The sequence below is a fragment of the Trichoderma ghanense genome, assembly GCF_004382785.1.
Source record: "Trichoderma ghanense strain CCMA-1212 chromosome Unknown scaffold_4, whole genome shotgun sequence".
NCBI classification, from domain to species: Eukaryota; Fungi; Ascomycota; class Sordariomycetes; order Hypocreales; family Hypocreaceae; genus Trichoderma; species Trichoderma ghanense.
In genome coordinates this window covers 161936-179779 of record NW_027395667.1, presented here as the reverse complement: position 1 = coordinate 179779, position 17844 = coordinate 161936, and the positions used below count along the sequence as shown (strand labels likewise).

Sequence of the window (17844 nt, the reverse complement as noted above, 5' to 3'; positions counted from 1 at the left end):
ACAGCAGTTTGGTTGCATGCCTTCATTTTGATTGTTCTACTGTAGCACTGGCACAACCGAGGTACAAGCTCGTACACGAATTCTTTCTTTCAAGGTCTACAGCAAGATTGCAATGTGCAGTACTCCATACCACAAGACCTGGGTTGATGACGGTTATCCTTCTCCGTGTGCGCCTTCACAGCCGATCCTTGACGAACATCATACCGGGTCCCAATATTTCTGCGCACTCAACAATCAAAGCCTCTCCCGCTCCTCCGCGTTCCGCCTTCCTCGTGCCACAGGCAAGCCTGCGGTCACAATGAAAGCAAAAGTGATTAGATCAAAAATTACGCCTCCAATGGCCCCGAAGGACAATTGAGCGCAGGATGACTCCGCGATGTGCAATGCAGGCCTCCCGCACTAGTGTCCCGAATTCTTGAGCTCGGGACACTGAAACAAGGTAAGTATGAAGAAAGGAAAAGAAAGAAAAGAAGTTTGAAAATGCCGGCCGGCAGGAGATGATTTTATACAGCGAGGCATGGCCCGTGCGTGCTCTTGCCCACCCTTGTTGCCTAGGGAGTAGGTGCCTGAGGCAGCAGCCGCGGCAGCCAATCAGCGCAGGCTCCCTTCGCTTGTCAAACGCCTCATGCAAACGCCGTGCTGCGGGCGAAATGAGGGAAAGAGACGGTGAGGCAGATACAGTAGATCGCTTCTCACTTTCCTCGGTGTTTCGTAGGTAAGAGCAAGCCAGAGAAATGCAGCAAGTAAGCGTCATATCTTCGCTTGACTCGGCTTAGTCAAGAGACCAGGCGACCGTTACAGTCATTGGGGAAACGCATGAAGCAACTGCGATGGCGATTCAATCCAGCGCAATCCATTTCCCAACCGCGCCTTCCCAAGGTGAAAAAGCGGCGCCCCAAGCCAGCGCCACTAACAGGAGTCTGTACGAGTACTTCCCAAGCTTTGCTGCCTTTGTGCAGGCACCGCGTTCTCCGCACCATTCAGTCCGTTCTGCCCGCGCAGCCAAAGTACCTGTACCCGGTTGAGCGCATGCAGGGAGTATCAGCGCTGTCCAGCGTTATCTTTTGCGCCATTGAAGTGGATCCATGTCCTGGCTATCCGGCCAATGACGGCGCCAAACTGGTCTCATGACGCATCCAACCACCGCAACAGACGCAGCACGGCAGCAGGACGTCCCGTGACGCTGAGCCAGTCACTGCCATGATTTGCGGTGCTGCCGTCACTGTACATGTACACGCCCAGGTACCTGCCGCATTCCCTGAGCCAGTCGTCGGGAAGCAGCGCCAGCCTCACCTCACCTCTACTCTATCCTGCTCTATCATCTGTTGCCTCAGCCAGCTTTGCCTTCGTCGTGACAAAAAGCGACATCTCGTCCGGCTCCTGATTCATCGCCATCTCTCCTCTGCCCGTATCCTCGCCCAGGCCTTCAACCGTACCATCAATCGTAACGATGCGTTTCTCTACCACCGTCGCCTACCTAGCCGCCTGCCTCGCCGCTCCGGCCACGGCCCTCGCCATCTGGGGAGACTCGGCCTCAGCGCTCAACGCCGGCCTCAAGGTCCCTGGAGAGAACCCCATCGAATTCTGCGACGGCAACCGCGCGAATGATCTTATTGAAATCCAGAAAGTCGATCTTGCTCCCAATCCTCCCAAGCCGTAAGAATCTGCACCGACGACCATCTCAATATCGCTCGACTTGAACTAACAGCATCGATAGTGGTGCGACGCTTCTCATCACGGCGACCGGCGACGTCAAGAAGACCATCACAAAGGGCGCGTACGTCAAGGTGACCGTCAAGTACGGCCTGATTCAACTGCTCTCTACGACTGCAGACCTGTGCGAGCAGCTGGGCAACGTCGATCTTTCTTGCCCCCTTGAAAAGGGTCAGATGACCATCACAAAGAGTGTCGACCTGCCCACTGCCATTCCTCCGGTAAGGCTCCGTTTCCAGTCTCGAGAACGATGAGGTGTTTGCTTACACATATTGATAGGGAACCTACAACGTCTTTGCCGATGTCTACTCCGAGGATGACGAGCAGATCACCTGCCTGAAGGCGACTGTCAACTTCCCCCGACCGGGTCTGGCTTCCTTCCAGAACCCCGAGGAATTGTAATTTAAGCGTCATGCTACGGGATGGGATTATGGTAAAATTGCAATGATGGAGACGATCCGGCTCATGTTTTGGAACTTCCTTTGATGGTTGTGCTTTTGTTAATGGCATTCTACGGCTGCGTTTTCTGCTCTCGGCGAGTTATTGTGTTCTCCTAGGGTGATGACATCCAGTTCGGTTCTTCGGCACATTACTGCGGCGCTCTTGTTTGCTACCTCTAGAGATTGCGTGCGTTACTTATGAGAGGCCTTTATAAACCTGTGCTGTGAAACTGTATCTGATATACTTGCCTGTTGCATTCTCAGTGACTTGCCCTGAAATCTGATTAGGGTTGCCAAGTGCTGTGAGTGCTTGCAAATCATTCCCAATCCATCTTCATACATGATTGTTGATTGATCCTTGGTACTTTGGATACCCGTTAAAACCTTGCCGGTTGGCTTCTTGGCTGACCAGTGCGGACACTTTGGCTCTTATCCTTCTGGACCTTGGACCTTGTTTACCGACATATCAGACAGCTGTAATGCCTCGGAGGTCTAGCTGTTGGCAATCAGGTGTATAGACGTCTGTCAAACAACCTTTTGGAGCCTTTGAAATGGAATATCATGAATTAAGGCTCTATATCTGTTGTTGTTATCGCAATCCTCCTTTGATGCTCGCTCCACGCATGACCTATTCTCCTTATGATCTAGACTCTGCATACCACACGAAATGATCACTCTCCAAACAGACGGCGCACCCGTCTCAGCACGCTGTCCTTCTCGGGATCGTAAGGATGGTCTTTGCTTGGGATTTCGAGGACGGTGGGGAAGGCGGCGGTGTAGGAATCGACTCGATGCCGTATCCGGTCGGCGATCTATCATTCTCATCAGTATGTTGTATCAACCACAGGCGTCAAGCTTAAGGCGGTCTGGGCAAGCTGACATGCTGGTTTATCAAGACAATGCCAATGTCTTTTCTCTCGGTGAAGCTGTCGAAGGCGGATTCGATGGCTGTGGTCTCCGTCTTGCTGTCGACCACGAGGAAGTTCTTCTGAGCCTCGGCGCCGGTGGTGATGTGCTGTTGAACCGGTGTGAGAAGAGAACAGCTACAGCTACACGAATCGTCGGGATGGAAGTCTCTGATTGATCATCGGGGTGGAACCTACGCCGATGCCTGCCAGCAAGAGGCCCGTTACAGAGTCCTGTGCCAATGGAACTGCGTCAGCATGGCGATGACGACGGATGCGAAACACATCTCTTAATAATTGAGTAGGCGCGCGGCTTGTGCCTTGGGAGGGAGAATGGCTTGCCTCGTCGCCGATGACGGCGAGAAACTCCCGGTCCTTGTAGTCTGCCTGAGAAGACATCGCGAACGACCGGACAATTGGGGGTTGCTGTGTGTATGAAGATGGGGAGAGATGGAAGGTCTGCAGCTTCAGCCTGGTACCGCTAGAGGTTTAGGTGCTTCTGTCGCCGAGTGGCCCCGCGCTGAGTTGCAGTGGTGAGGGAGCTGGGAGAGGGTACTTTGGGGTGAGGTATTGCCGGAGAGCACAAGTAGAGCCGATGACTGCATTTGCTGTCCTTGGCTGGGTCGGGGTATGGCTTCTTGGGGCTATAATTCGTCTAGATACAGCTGAGACGAACTTCAGCCTCATATCTAACATGTGAAATACTACTTTCTTCAATATATGCAGCGTTGGATCGGTTTGCATGCAATATAGACTGGCTCTTCTTCTACCTCACTGTCAATCACCATGACGAACTCCCGTGATACAGCCGGGATACCCGGCAACAATGTACCCGTCAGATGTCACCGCCCTTGCGGTTTGCAGCAAACAACGGCGCTAGACTCCAGGCGGAAATTCCACAAGAGCTCATCCAAAGTAAACATTTCGCCGCCAGTTCTTTCTTTGTCCTTCTTCCTCTGCAACCACCGACCAGTGGCCGTTCTTTTCCTTTTCTCGAACTCACGGTGCGTTCAGATACCAGTGTCTCTGTCGCCTGTGATTGAACAGCAGCGCGAGACGTTCTCCGAATCTGCCCGTGTCAAGATGCCTCGACTCGTGCGGCGGCGGTCGCTCTGGGAGCGCATCACGTCGATGCTGAATCCCATGGACTTTCTGTTGTGGCTCTCGGAGGAGCTGGAGACGAGGGACTGGGACTCGAAGCTGGTGGGCACGCAGCTCGGCTTGGGCATGAATCTCGTCTTTCTGGTCGCGCGCGCCAACTCCGGGGCGTCGTCGGAGTGGTCGGACGGCGACATCTTTGGCGACGAGGCCAACTCCGGACTGCTTTCCTACGTGGTAAGTTGTGAAGAGCGATCGCATATCGTCGCGCTTGATCAACTAACGCTCTCTGCTCTCTTGAAAGACTTTTCCGATCGTTTGGGGCCTCGTACTCTTCTCTTTCGTCAACGCGGCTTACGCAATGACGCGAACCCGCAAATACCGACTCTTCGAGGCAAACATCGAGCAAGCGCCGTCGACGCCCTCTGCGCGAAGAGTCCAGCTTCAATCATCCCCCACGACGACATCCTCGCCGCTGCGATATCTCACGGACAAGATCGCGTCGAATTCCGCCGAGTCGCGAGCACATCCCGATAAGAAGCGAGATGTGTGGGAACTCGCTGTATGGGACCCTCTGCCCATCTCTCTTCGGCTCGTTTGCTTGTTCAGCCCGGGGCACCTTCTGGCGTACCTCATGTTCCTGCCGCTGGAGCCGCTGGATCCCCAGCCTAGTGTGACCGTCTTCAACACCATCGTTCTGCAGGTGGTGCTCTCCGGACAGATGCTGTTCCTCTCTTCGCTGTTTGCGCAGCAGGCAAAGGACAACGCCATCATTCAAAAAGAGGTCATGAACGAGTACAATACCAAGTTTGTCCATCCACGCATTCACCCAGTCGTTCGAGATGTGGGGACCCAGTTTGCAGCCGAGCACTCTGCCAAGGGTCGTGGATTCGTTGAGATTGGCACACCGACCACCTTGATCAGGAAGTCTTACGCTACGCGAGCCACTTCTCATGCCGGCTCTTTTGCAACCCCGTTTACTAGCCGTGTCAACGCCATGAGACCGCAGACGTTTGGCTCAACAGTTCCTGGGCACTCGGAATCCACTCCCACCACTCTGGACCAACCTCGCTCTACTTCGACTTTCCGACAGCACATGATAGCCGATCAGATGTCGACTCCAACCCCAGCCCCAGCTGCAGTGGCGGCCCCTGCGCCACTCTCAGCTACGTCCGCAAACGCCACCAATTTCGGGGGTAACATGGGCATATACAGTCATCAAAATTCACCTCTCAAGAAGTCCATCGGCCTCGGCACGTTTGACGGAGCAGCCTCACCCCGAAACTCGCGAGAGATGGCGGCGCTGGAGCAGCAGAGGCATTTGGCACAGCCTGGTAGCCCTACCAAGAACGCCGATTCGCATCGACTATCGAGCATCAACGGCAGAGGCGTATCAAACCCCTATTCAAGCACGACGCCGAATAGGGGGACACAGCAAGACAGGTCTATTAGGTGGTAGCCTACTCCCTGCTGGCCAGCATTCGATCAGACATGGTATCTTCGACGCCACGGACCGCCATATCCTACGGCACAGTGTATTATCGAACTTGAGGGCGGCAATGTCTGTCTTTGGATTGAAGTATAGTAAAGCATATTTTCGGCGTTGGGGTTTGTGTTTGTATGTGGATCTATTCAGGGGCCAGGTTATGGGAACCATTATATGAAGAACGAGGAGGACGACCTCACTTGTATGTGATAATGCATTGTTCTTCGTCTCTCAGGGGAAAGCATGGTGGGATTTGCCATCGACAACTTTGAGTTTCAACTAGCACGGACAACACAGATGAATTGAGTTGGTAATTTGGTTCAATGGCGACGCGTTCTTGCCCCTGGAAATGGAAGGGGGTTAGATTTTGCAAGCACGATGGGTTGTTTTGTTGCATGAACCGGTTGCCGAGGCTCATTCTTTGGCTCGGAAGGTGTATGGACTTCAACCACCACCTAAATTCGCTTCGGACTTTGCACAATGATGCTCACGCGATACATCTTTACTGCCCTCGTCTTCATTCGGCCGTGGTCGAGGAGCGATGGGCCCTCCGCGGCGATCCCGCATCGATTCTTCATCGGTACCTGTTTTTGGAGACGGCCGGTATCTCTATTCTCACTGACGATTCTCGCGGTTCTCGCGTTGCACTTCATCAACGGCAAGATGTCGTATTTCCTACCGCCCAAGGTCTCAGACGCCGCCCCTCGACGGACCATATCCACGCCCCAGGCATCCTCACCCGCAACCAAGAAGCAGCAGAAGCAAAAGGAGAAGCAGCCGCAGCCTCTCACGAGAGCACCGACGGAGCCTCGGCGCTCCGTCTCCTTGGGAGGATGGGTGAAGAACATGCTGCCGAGCCAGCGGCCGGAACGAGGCGGCACAAGCAGAGGGCAGGGGTATTGGGAGCAGATGGAGAAGGAAGGCAAGACGCGGCCTCGACGGCGCATGACGGATAGCCAGTACAGCGTGGGGGATGTCTCGGTGGACTCGAGCCACATTACGCGTTGGAACGTGCCGAAGGATCTTTCGGAGGACAGGCCGCCGAAGACGCCGCCGCAGGAGCAGAAGCAGCAACGGCGTGTTGTGTCCTCGGGTTTGAGATTCCCGTCGTCGCCGGTTGGCAAGCTGCTACCTGGGAGCTGGAGGCGGAGTCCGCAGGAGGGTTCAGAGGATGACTTCTCCGTCACGAACCTGGGAGGGGTTTTGCAGAGGGACAATGGCGATGACGAAGGCGGCGAATTGTCAGGAGGTAACATGCCCCCTGAACCGAGCAGCCTAGGCACAGGTGCAAAGTCTGCGGCAAAAGGGAAACAGCCTCTCTCACATGACGTGCTCCGGGCCAGGAGCAAGGCTCGGCGGCTTCAGCGGCAGAGCTTAAAGGAGAGCGGCGACTATCTCGGCGTGCAGGGCGTCAATCCCCATACCGGAGAGCCGGATGTTTTGAGTCCCACCGACAGCAGCGCTGGAAGCATAATCAGCCATCAGGAGACTGTCCACAGCGTTGTGAGCACTTGGCGAGATATATGGAAGCACAACAGACACCACAGGCCGAAAGGCTCGCCTGGTCAGGATGAGCGTGTCAGGGGTGGTGACGCCAGTCTTTCCAGGTCACTAAAGGGGAAGCAGAAGGCGAGAGACCTGGGCAAGGCCGTCAGGTGGAAGAGACGCGGCGAATGGTCGTCGTTGCAGGAGCCGGACTTGAGCCCCATTGCTCAGTCTTTGAAGAGTGCATCCCCAAGCTCCCGTGAGTTTCCTGGTTCTTTTGTCATTGCTTTTCATCAGTTAACCTCAGTTGATAGGAAGACCGTCTCATGCTCAACGCCCTCCAGGCGTCACCACTGGCGAGCCGGTGCTTGGTATCACTCCTCCTCATGACAAACCCCTCGCAACAGAGGCATCTGACCATCATAGAGCCTCATCACCAGAGGCCAGCGTCTCTACCACCCGCAGCTCGTCTACTTCGACCGTCATCCGGACCCCTCGTCGGCAGAGCCTGGCAAACCCGCCTCTTAGAACCTAGGAGCTCCACGGAGGTCGGTCTGGCCTTGACACTGTGGCCTCACAAAAGAATTCGACGCCTGACAGTCAACCCGAGATGAGGACTTTTTTAGGCATGGAAGCCGAAAGGGGCATGGACACGCCGTGCATCGAGGCGAGCACGACCCTTTCGGCAAGCCAGTCTATCCAGTCGACCCCAGCTTTCTACCGAGGATCCGACCTCCGACCCAGGCTGAGCTCTCCGGAAACCATGAACATGGCACGCAGCCCGCATCTTTGCCCGCTCGAGCTAGGGTCGGCTCCTTTGATCCGTCTCGAAGAAAGCCCGTTGGCGGCAATGCCTCAACCGGAGCCCACAAAAGCACTCAAAAGGCTCAGGGGACACCGTTCGAAGGCCAACCAGAGCCCAAGCGATGGGCAAGCGAGCGGAGCAAGGGCGGCGAAAGGCCTGAAAGGCCTGAAGACACTCACATCAGACACGCGAGGGATACAAACAGCAACCGGCCAACCACAGGAGAAGCCAGTCACTCCGAAGCGTTCCGCGTGCTTCCATCACCTCCAACGACGAATCACCAAAACGAACGTCAAACAGGGTATGCGAGAGCTGAGAGAAGGGATGCCGAAGTCGGGCACACAGCGGTTGGAGAAGGCTTGCCATCCACCGAGCCAAGGCAGGGCGGAACACCGGCGAACGAGCAACTTCCTGCGCAAGTCTCCAGACAAGAGGAACGAGAGCAAGCAGCCTGCATACACACCCACCACCATCACTACTGGCTACAGCCACCGAACGTCTCCCTCCGGCTACCACCAGGAAGCATTGGCAGGCTATCGCGCTCCACCAACGATGGCCCGGCTAGACGAATCGAGATACAAAGCGCCGGCAGCGAGGTTGTTGAGGCACAACTTGGGCAAGATCCCTACAAACCCACACATGAAACTCGAGCAGAGTCCGATCTCGTCGGCACCGGGCAAGCCGGCAGGCGAACGTCGAGCAGGCACTACATATCTGGAGGAGGCGCACAAGACGCAGTCGGCAGAGGACTGCTTGCGCAACAGGCGCTTGATCAGACTCGCGATGCTAGCTCAGGACGACAGCTCGTTGCACAAATCAACGTCTATACGGGACCACACGTTACTAGCTACGACGCCATGCAAGAAGCCATTGATCACGAGCCAAGGGTTGCAAGAATTGTTGATAGAGAGAGAGCCGAACTTGGCAGGCGACCAAATGCAGATGCACGACCGGTCAGAGAAGCACCGATGCCCAGAGAACCAAGACGAAGACGACACCGGAGATCGTTTGCAAAGAGAGTGGAACCGCAACGAAACTGATGCTCTGGCCACGAGACCGCGAAACGAGGACGATGCTGAACAAGAGGAGCAGGACAAGGCTACCGGGAGGGAGCGTCTTCTGGAGGGCCTCAAGACCCTGGGTCGACTGTATTGGTCCACCGTCTGGCCGATACTCGACCCTCGAACGCTGCGAGTCGAGCACGAGGGTCCGATGCCCTTTTGGAAGGCCTGTTTGTTGATAGTGCTCGCAGTGCCGGCCGTGGCTGTTGGCTATGTGGTTGCCGTGCAGGCGGTCAGATTTGCGGTGTTTCTGGTCTGGCTGATGAGTTATGTGGATGATGAATTGGCCCTCTGGGCTTAGAGATGGCTGTGGATGGTGAATTTTGTGGTTTGAAGGGCTGTTTTCAGACTGTTTCCTGCTCGGCAGACTGTTTGGACCATGGGGGTGTCGTCGGGATAGTTTCGGCCGGAGAAGTCGCGAGCGTGTGTAGCCACTGGTACTGAGTATCGTTATGAGTTTGGTATGTGTGAGTGTGTATCGTTGTCGAGTAGATAATTACTCTTCATAATGAAGAGTGACGTGAAGTGGGGAGGAGTTGGTGTTGCAGTTCTCGTCACGTTGAGAGCCTGAAGTTGTTCTAGAAGCATTCAGATGGTCTCCATCTTGTACGGAGCATTCCAAGGACCGCCTAGGGGGTACCTTGATGAATGAAAGAAAAGTCCATCCCGGCACGACGACGCCGATGCTGAGCCATTACGTACCAGGACCGACGGGCATCTCCATCGTGTGGTAACAGATTCCCACTTTGTTAGACCCCGTTCACAGCGTCCAGCAGTGGTACATTCGATACAGACACCAATTCAGAGGCGATCCATTCTCTGTCCTATAGCTACAACTAACTAGATTCCTGCAATGATGGTACACAAAGGTGCTTTGAACTAGAACAAGACAAAGAAACACGACAGCACAGCTTGCACATACGTGAAGCTGCACACACACAAAGCCTCCCCCCCTGTCTTCCATCCCGCAAATTATGTAACCACCCTCTCAACCAATGACATGCACGCATTTAGCAATCGGGCGCGGCACCTGGCTGGCCAGTCTCGGCTTCTCAAGGCCCAAAAGAAGGGAAGTGGTTCTTTTTGCGGGGAGGCGAATGGGTTCAGCTAATTAACAAGATTGGCGATGCGCATTTGGGAGCAGCTCCGATGATCGGAGAGGCGGCACCGGAGCAAGAATCGGACGAGCAGGAAAGGAAAGCTTTTGAGAATCGGATTCGAGGGACAAGATACATAAGAAGTCTGCGACACTTGTTCTTTTCCTCCTCTTCTTCTTTTTCTCTACATTCTTGTTCTATACTGCTACACGATTGCGGTGGCTTCTGTGCCGGATTTTTGCAAGGCGGTGAAATACCATCATCAACGGTTGCCCAGCTGAAGCTTCGGTTTTCGAGCTCCATTCCATCATCGCCTTACTGCTTATCAAGGCTTGCTCCGTGGCTCCCCCTCCTTTTGGGTTCCTGAGTTCCAATCCAGTTCTGAGAAGGGAAACGTCACCTTTTTCTCTTTTTGCCTCCATCTGACATTCTTACGCCTCTACATCTTCTCCCTCTTCTTCCCTCTTTTCCACCACAGACACGCGGAACAGCAACCTACAAAATGCCTGTTTCAGTAGGAACCCCCCAGACTCTTTACGACAAGGTTCTCTCGAGCCATATCGTCGATGAGAAGCTCGATGGCACAATTCTTCTCTACATTGGTTCGTCTTATCCTCATGCGTCTTCCTTTCCTGCTGGTTTGGAGAGTTGTTCGAGCTTGGAGCTAATCGTGGTGGGGGATCTAGACAGACACTTGGTCCATGAAGTGACATCACCGGTATGCCTCAGCCCTATGATCACGCACAACTCGATACCGTCGCGCTGCGAATGAAGATGGTCCTGTTACGGACGAATCAGATGGACTGACACGTCGCCTGCAGCAAGCTTTCGAGGGCCTCAAGAATGCCGGCCGCCAAGTCCGCAGGCCGGACTGCACTCTGGCCACCACCGACCACGTACGTCTCCCCTCCCTTTTCCAGCGTCGATGACAAGATTACACCGAGACGAGGAAGCTAACGTAAGCCTGGCTTGATAGAACGTCCCGACCACATCTCGAAAAGGCATCAAGGACATCGCCTCCTTCATCAAGGAGGACGACTCGCGCGTACAATGCGTCACCCTCGAGGAGAACGTCAAGGAGTTTGGCCTGACATACTTTGGCCTGGGCGACAAGCGCCAGGGCATCGTCCATGTCATTGGGCCCGAGCAGGGCTTCACCCTCCCCGGCACCACCGTCGTCTGCGGTGACAGCCACACCTCGACACACGGCGCCTTTGGCGCCCTGGCCTTTGGCATCGGCACCAGCGAGGTCGAGCACGTGCTGGCGACGCAGTGCCTCATCACCAAGCGCAGCAAGAACATGCGCGTCCAGGTGGACGGAGAGCTCGCCCCCGGCGTCACTTCCAAGGACGTTGTCCTGCACGTCATTGGCAAGATTGGCACCGCCGGAGGCACCGGCGCCGTCATTGAGTTCTGCGGCTCCGTCATCCGCAGCCTCAGCATGGAGGCCCGCATGTCCATCTGCAACATGTCCATCGAGGGCGGTGCGCGCGCCGGCATGGTCGCCCCCGACGAGCACACGTTTGAGTACCTCAGGGGCCGGCCCCTGGCCCCCAAGTTCGGCACTGAGCAGTGGGACCGGGCCGTTGCCTACTGGAAGTCGCTGGCCTCGGACGAGGGCGCCAAGTACGACATTGACGTCTTCATTGACGCCAAGGACATTATCCCGACCATCACCTGGGGCACCAGCCCCGAGGACGTCGTCCCCATCACCGGCAAGGTTCCCGATCCCGAGACCTTTGCCACCGAGGCCAAGAAGGCCGCCGGCCGCCGGATGCTCGAGTACATGGGACTCAAGGCCGGAACGCCCATGGAGGAGATTGAAGTCGACAAGGTCTTTATCGGATCCTGCACCAACTCCAGAATCGAGGACATGCGGGCGGCCGCCCACGTCGTCAAGGGCAAGAAGGTTGCCCCCAACGTCAAGCGGGCCATGGTCGTCCCTGGCTCCGGTCTCGTCAAGACGCAGGCCGAGGCTGAGGGCATCGACCAGGTCTTCATCGACGCCGGCTTCGAGTGGAGAGAGGCTGGCTGCAGCATGTGCCTGGGCATGAATCCTGACATTCTGTCGCCCCAAGAGCGCTGCGCCAGTACCTCGAACCGCAACTTTGAGGGCCGACAGGGAGCCGGCGGGCGGACTCACCTCATGTCTCCCGTCATGGCTGCCGCCGCCGCCATTACCGGCAGGCTGACTGACGTCCGCAAGCTGGCCGAGTACACCACCAGCCCTCACGTCCAGGCTCGCGTCGGCCCCACTGCTCCGGTCGAGCCGCCGCACGTCGATGAGCGTGTCGAGGATTCCGACGAGCGAGAGGCCATTGCCGATCAGCCCCTGGATCGCGAGCCGCACACCAACACCATCGCGGCCAAGATGGGCTCCGCCGGCATGCCCAAGTTTGAGACTCTCAAGGGAATTGCGGCGCCCATGGAGCTGGCCAACGTCGACACCGACGCCATCATCCCCAAGCAGTTCCTCAAGACCATCAAGCGGACTGGTCTGGGATCGGCCCTCTTTCACAACCTGCGCTATCTCCCCGACGGCTCCGAGAACCCCGACTTTGTCCTGAACAAGGATCCGTACAGGAAGTCCAAGATCCTGGTCTGCACCGGCCCCAACTTTGGCTGCGGCTCGTCTCGAGAGCACGCCCCTTGGGCGCTGCTCGACTTTGGCATCAAGAGCGTGATTGCGCCGTCGTTTGCCGACATCTTCAACAACAACATGTTCAAGAACGGCATGCTGCCCATCCAAATCTCCAACAAGGCCCACCTCGACGCCATTGCCGCCGAGGCCCGCGCCGGACGGGAGGTGGAGATTGATCTGCCCAACCAGCTCATCAAGAACGAGGCCGGCGACACCATCTGCTCGTTTGACGTGGAGGAGTTCCGGAAGCACTGCCTGGTGAACGGCCTGGACGACATTGGCCTGACGATGCAGCTCAACGATAAGATTGTTGAGTTTGAGAAGAAGAGGAGCATTCACACGCCTTGGCTGGATGGTACGGCGTATCTGAAGCGAGGCAAGGACGGCAGACTGGCCGCCAAGGCGGTGCCTGTGCCCAAGACGAATCGCGGCGAGGAGAAGAAGGAGCCTTTGGAGTGGTGATTCATTGCTTGGGGTGGTTACGTCTTTTGGAGTCTGCTTCTCTTTTGTTCCGTCTTTCGTTCTTTATGATATCACAGAGACGAGTAGTTATGCCGAGTCTGTCATTAAAAGCCCAGTGCGGGTTGATGGGACGACGGGATGATGATAGGTATGGCCTATGTAGCTTGCCATGCCGGCCGAGGGCCATGAAATCAAAAGCATTGCGTCGGTTGTGCGCTTATATACGAATCAATTTATCTTGTTCAATTTCGCTCGCTCGCTATAGTGATTCAGCTCAGTTCAAGCAACTACCTGCCCGCGTCGTCCTATGTATACCAGCCAAGTGATAGTATGATGCACAAGATCAAAGCGAATCCTTGAGAATGCCAACATGCACCACAAAGCCCGCCTCAGGCCTCAACTCCACAGGCATCCTCTCCCCGGGGACCCTCCACACGCGAAAGTGCTTCTGGAAAGCCGTCAGCCAGGAGTTGAAGACGTCGTCGTTGCGGAGCTGCTGCGCGACGATGCATAAGCATGGAGGAGCATTCTCAACACCAGCAGAGTCTTGGTTTCGTACTCTGCTGCTGCTGCTGCTGCTGCTGTTTTTGTTGTTGTTGATGTTGATGTTGATGATGTCTTGCTTTCGAAGGGCGCATATGTCGACGCAGGTTTGTACAAACGGCTGTATGAGGGCGTAGTTGTACACGCAGTCGCAGGAGACGATTGCGTCAAAGGAGGTTGTTGTGGGGGAGTGCGTGAGGGAGGGTGTTATTTGGGAAGTTTCCCAGTCGAGAACCTCGAAGTGGATTTCTGCTGGGGTGGTGGAGGTTGATGACGATGGGGAGGGGGACTTGTGTGTTGTTGTGGGTTTTTTGGATCTGCTGCTGGGATGGGACTTTGTTGTTGATGAGGAGGAGGGTTTGAAGGGAAGGTTTGAGGAGAGGTTTTGGAGGACGAGTTTCTGCACGTAGGGCTGGTCTGTGAGGATGTAGCGGGATGCTGTGTGGGCGAGGGAGAGGGCGTTGAGGGGGGAGATGCCGCAGCCTAGTTCTATGATGGATGATTTTGCGAGGAGGGGGGTTAGTGGGTTTGTTGGGTGGGAGAGCCATTCTGCGAAGAGGGGGGTGATTTTCCAGAGGACTTGTCCGCGTGGTTGCCTTGACTGTTAGATTTTTGTGTTTGGTATGTGGTTGAATGGTTGTCTGGAGGTTGCGTAGGTGGAGAGGAGAGGTGGTGATAGGGAGAGGAGGAGGATGAGGGTGAGGAGAGGGAACTGACCTGCGCCTGTAGTGCCGCCTTTTCGACTCGATGCGAGGACGCCGGGGGATTGATGAATGGTTACATCTTTGCCGTTGAGCTGGACGTCTAGCGTTGAGGAACGGGCGTCGATGAAGCCTAGGCCTTGGAGGGGGCTGGTGTTGGCGTAGAGCAGGAACGTCTCTATCAAGCAGCGTCAAAAGGAATGTCAGAAACAAGGAGCTCATGGGTGACAGCATCCCATAGTTTGCAAAAGGATAATTGAGTGCGGAGCTTTTGGATTTTGAAAATAGATGTACGAACCTTCTTCGGGGTCTTGGATCTCATCTTCGAGGCTCGAGAGGAGGTCGTTGAGGGGGTTGGCCATGGGGGGTGGGTTGGGATCTGTCAGACTATACCGCTGCGCTCAACTTCAAACACACACACACACACACACACACGACACAAGCACAATACGCAGTCAGAGAGGCAGTGAAGAAGATGTCGTGGTTTATACCTCACTCATCACGGAATGTCAAAATATTACAGCCAAAACCCACTCACTCCCCCTACAGGGTAAGCCAACTTTGCTCGAAACAGCAAAAGGGATTAGAAATCTCCACTTTATGCCTTTTTACTCGTCAAATCGAACGATGGGATGCAATTGTCGCAGCTGCGTGGCGTGTCAGATCTTTATTAATAACCCTCAATTGGGATCATCAAATTACTACCCTAATTACCTCCTACTATCTACGGATGTATCGGAAGCACTCAACCTAATCTGTTTAGGTATGCATATATACTGACACACATACACCTCCAAGAATTTGGTAGGCATGAGAATCCAAATGAAAAACTTCCATCTTTGGCTCTTCTTCGTAAGATGCTTACAAGGCATCACTGAGGCTGTGTAGACCGTCACGCAAACAGGCAAGGCAGAGTAAAAATGTCAATACCATATACCAAACTGCCTGATTCGCCTTCGTGCACAGCCCTCCGCTCCCACGTCATGGGGAAGAATAGGTAGGCCCCCTCGGAAAAGGGGATAACTATACAAGGGAGAAACAAGCAAGCTGCTCTTCTTTGTGCGCAAAAACAATCAAGAGAGCTTCCCCCCATACGAGTACCAGTCGCCTAGACCACCGACAAAAACAGAAACATGAAAAAGAAGCTCGACAAAGGGAAAAGAGCAGCAAAGGACAATTACACCAGCCCGTCGTATAAAGACAGCGCCGAAACAATCGTCTCGTCTCGTTTGCTTCCCTCCTTGAACTCCTCCATGTCCAGGCTGCCGTTCTCGTCCTTGTCCATCATGCGGAAGATTTTCCTAACACGCTTCTCGGGGGTATCCTCGTCTTCGGGAAGTTTCACCATGGAGCCAACCTGTGAAATCGTTAGCCGCTGTGCAACAACACCCGCCGGGTCCGTGATTGCGCACCATCTTGTAGATTGCCTCTACAATCTGAAGCATCTCGTCGTAACTGATCTTGCCGTCGCCGTCAATGTCGTACAGCTGAAACGCCCAGTCCAGCTTGTCCTCCATCTTGCCCCGGCTGGTGACGCTCAGCGCGCAGATAAACTCCTTAAAGTCGATACTACCAGACTTGTCGCTATCGAACACGTTGAATACATAGTCGGCAAACGAACTCGGGTCTCCAAACGGGAAAAACTGCCGGTAGATCTTCTGAAACTCCTCTTTGGAGAGCATGCCCGAGGGGCAATCTTTCAAAAAGCCTGCGCAAAAATCACAAGGTCAGAACCCACATAAGCACATTTGTCGTGACGAGGCATGAGAGGCTCTCCGTCACGTAGCCTGATGCAGACGAGATGGAGGGGATGAGGGGTTCCAAGCCTTCTGCACCCCTGTCCCGTGTCCTGGAGATGCTCACCTTTGTACCACTGCTGCAGCTCCTTCTTATCAAAATGAGTCGACTTCTGGAGCTCAGCGAGCTGCTCCTGCGAGAGTTTTGACTGCCTACAATCGTGAAAGACGAGCAAATGTCAGCGTCGGCATGCGTACAGCTACTCCCCTTGTTGATGTGTGTGTGCCAATCAACTCCGCCGGCAGCCAGCACCTCCCCATGGCCAGCCTCCCCCCTTGCTCTCCCCCTCCCCCTCTTTCCATGTCAAAGCAGGCTCGTGCACTTCTTCTCCCTCGGCAACATGCAGACTCAAAGACTTGCAGGGGGTTTTCGCGCAGGCCCACTCACGATTTGCCCATGGTTTTCTTGGGCCGGTAGGAAAGAGGATGAACGGATCGGAATAGGAGAAGCCGCTTGAGTTCTAGGAAGAAACGGCGGGACGGCGAAAGGGCGGCTACTTTCCGCGCCAGGAAAAGGACGTCACGAGGGGTGCCGCGGTGAGGCTATCGAGTGTCCAAGGCCGCAGGTGAAATATTGCGCAATCGACCGACGGTGGTGTATCTCGTCACAATTCGGCGCTGGACAGGGAGCGGAAACGAAAGTCGTCAATGCGCTCGTGCTCGTTCTCGTGCTCGAACCGGTGTTTCGTCAAAGAGCTCGTCTCGGACCGTCAGTCGTCGTAATGGCTTCAAGACCTCGAGGCTGCCAGCAAGCATAAGTGCAAGTTCAAACAAGAGTAGAACGGCGGGCCGGCAGCGAGGAGCAAAAGGGCGAGGATAAGTAGACCCGGACAGTGTCGAGGATCCGAAGTGGCAGATGCAAAGAAGGCGGAGGGGGAACAGACAAATCTGGGAGGTAGTACAAGTAGATGCGGCGGGTTGCACGGGGCAAGAGACAGAGCCAAGGTACGACGGCGGATATGCTCCCAACAAACGGAACGCGAACGCCCACAGCAAGGATGGAAACTTCTAAAAACGGCTTCTTCTTTCGGTGGAGCGCAGCCAGTAGACGCGGCCGACGGTGTAAAAGGCGAGAGGCAAGCAAAGAAAAAAAAAAAAGAGGAGAAAGGCCGCGGTCTGGAGGCGCGATTCGGAGCCAGAGGCAGGACGATGACGGTAAGTTGGTAGCAGATAAAATGGTGATGATGGGGGAAAGCGGAGGGAACTCGGTACTACCAGAGGGGATCAAGCTGTGGCTTAGCAGCAGCAGAGAGCAGCAGACAGAGGAGGGGCCACCGTGTGACGCCTCAAGCTGGCTGGCGGTTTCTTGGTTGAGCCGCATCCCCCGCCAGAGGGAACGTTAGGGGCCTTCGGGGGAACGTTGGCGCTGAACAACCCTTCTGACGCGCTGACAAACGCTGAAGCACCCGCCTGGAGGCCCCCCGGAGGCTGCTAGCGGGGTTTTGGCAGCTGGCACCTCGACCTGTAGTCGCTCGGATCGGAGGGCTTCCAAGTCCCGGGAAGTGGCGTGGCCAACCGCGGTCGAGTTGAGAGGAAGCTGCGTCCACGGCTTCGATTCAACTGCCACAGAAGGGAGACCGACCAGTTCGGCAACAGATGCATGTTGTCTCG

At 55.3% G+C, this 17844-nt stretch overlaps 9 protein-coding genes across 9 annotated transcripts; 5 read left to right on the top strand and 4 right to left on the bottom strand.

The window, feature by feature from the left end:
- Positions 1 to 1450: 1450 nt before the first annotated feature.
- On the top strand, positions 1451 to 2115 carry CCMA1212_004229 (Phosphatidylglycerol/phosphatidylinositol transfer protein; the record flags this gene model as incomplete). The annotated part of the gene is made up of 3 exons (XM_073701544.1): positions 1451 to 1656; positions 1709 to 1934; positions 1993 to 2115. The coding sequence occupies 3 exons, from the start codon at positions 1451 to 1453 to the stop codon at positions 2113 to 2115; spliced, it is 555 nt and encodes a 184-aa protein (XP_073559891.1).
- A 709-nt stretch (positions 2116 to 2824) lies between these two features.
- On the bottom strand, positions 2825 to 3457 carry CCMA1212_004228 (uncharacterized protein; the record flags this gene model as incomplete). The annotated part of the gene is made up of 3 exons (XM_073701543.1): positions 2825 to 2965; positions 3034 to 3168; positions 3257 to 3457. The coding sequence occupies 3 exons, from the start codon at positions 3455 to 3457 to the stop codon at positions 2825 to 2827; spliced, it is 477 nt and encodes a 158-aa protein (XP_073559890.1).
- A 684-nt stretch (positions 3458 to 4141) lies between these two features.
- Positions 4142 to 5615, top strand: CCMA1212_004227 (uncharacterized protein; the record flags this gene model as incomplete). Its single annotated transcript, XM_073701542.1, has 2 exons — positions 4142 to 4393; positions 4461 to 5615. The coding sequence occupies 2 exons, from the start codon at positions 4142 to 4144 to the stop codon at positions 5613 to 5615; spliced, it is 1407 nt and encodes a 468-aa protein (XP_073559898.1).
- A 507-nt stretch (positions 5616 to 6122) lies between these two features.
- Positions 6123 to 7655, top strand: CCMA1212_004226 (uncharacterized protein; the record flags this gene model as incomplete). Its single annotated transcript, XM_073701541.1, has 3 exons — positions 6123 to 7386; positions 7442 to 7491; positions 7554 to 7655. The coding sequence occupies 3 exons, from the start codon at positions 6123 to 6125 to the stop codon at positions 7653 to 7655; spliced, it is 1416 nt and encodes a 471-aa protein (XP_073559897.1).
- Positions 7656 to 7755: 100 nt separating this feature from the next.
- On the top strand, positions 7756 to 9294 carry CCMA1212_004225 (uncharacterized protein; the record flags this gene model as incomplete). The annotated part of the gene is made up of 1 exon (XM_073701540.1): positions 7756 to 9294. The coding sequence occupies one exon, from the start codon at positions 7756 to 7758 to the stop codon at positions 9292 to 9294; it is 1539 nt and encodes a 512-aa protein (XP_073559896.1).
- Positions 9295 to 10592: 1298 nt separating this feature from the next.
- On the top strand, positions 10593 to 13193 carry CCMA1212_004224 (3-isopropylmalate dehydratase; the record flags this gene model as incomplete). Its single annotated transcript, XM_073701539.1, has 3 exons — positions 10593 to 10808; positions 10912 to 10986; positions 11067 to 13193. The coding sequence occupies 3 exons, from the start codon at positions 10593 to 10595 to the stop codon at positions 13191 to 13193; spliced, it is 2418 nt and encodes an 805-aa protein (XP_073559895.1).
- Positions 13194 to 13536: 343 nt separating this feature from the next.
- On the bottom strand, positions 13537 to 14799 carry CCMA1212_004223 (Diaminohydroxyphosphoribosylamino-pyrimidine deaminase; the record flags this gene model as incomplete). Its single annotated transcript, XM_073701538.1, has 3 exons — positions 13537 to 14315; positions 14454 to 14615; positions 14736 to 14799. The coding sequence occupies 3 exons, from the start codon at positions 14797 to 14799 to the stop codon at positions 13537 to 13539; spliced, it is 1005 nt and encodes a 334-aa protein (XP_073559894.1).
- An 815-nt stretch (positions 14800 to 15614) lies between these two features.
- On the bottom strand, positions 15615 to 16494 carry CCMA1212_004222 (Calcium-binding protein NCS-1; the record flags this gene model as incomplete). The annotated part of the gene is made up of 4 exons (XM_073701537.1): positions 15615 to 15794; positions 15850 to 16145; positions 16301 to 16386; positions 16487 to 16494. 4 exons carry the CDS (start codon positions 16492 to 16494, stop codon positions 15615 to 15617), a joined length of 570 nt encoding a protein of 189 aa, XP_073559893.1.
- Positions 16495 to 16999: 505 nt separating this feature from the next.
- Positions 17000 to 17554, bottom strand: CCMA1212_004221 (uncharacterized protein; the record flags this gene model as incomplete). The annotated part of the gene is made up of 1 exon (XM_073701536.1): positions 17000 to 17554. The coding sequence occupies one exon, from the start codon at positions 17552 to 17554 to the stop codon at positions 17000 to 17002; it is 555 nt and encodes a 184-aa protein (XP_073559892.1).
- Positions 17555 to 17844: the final 290 nt, after the last annotated feature.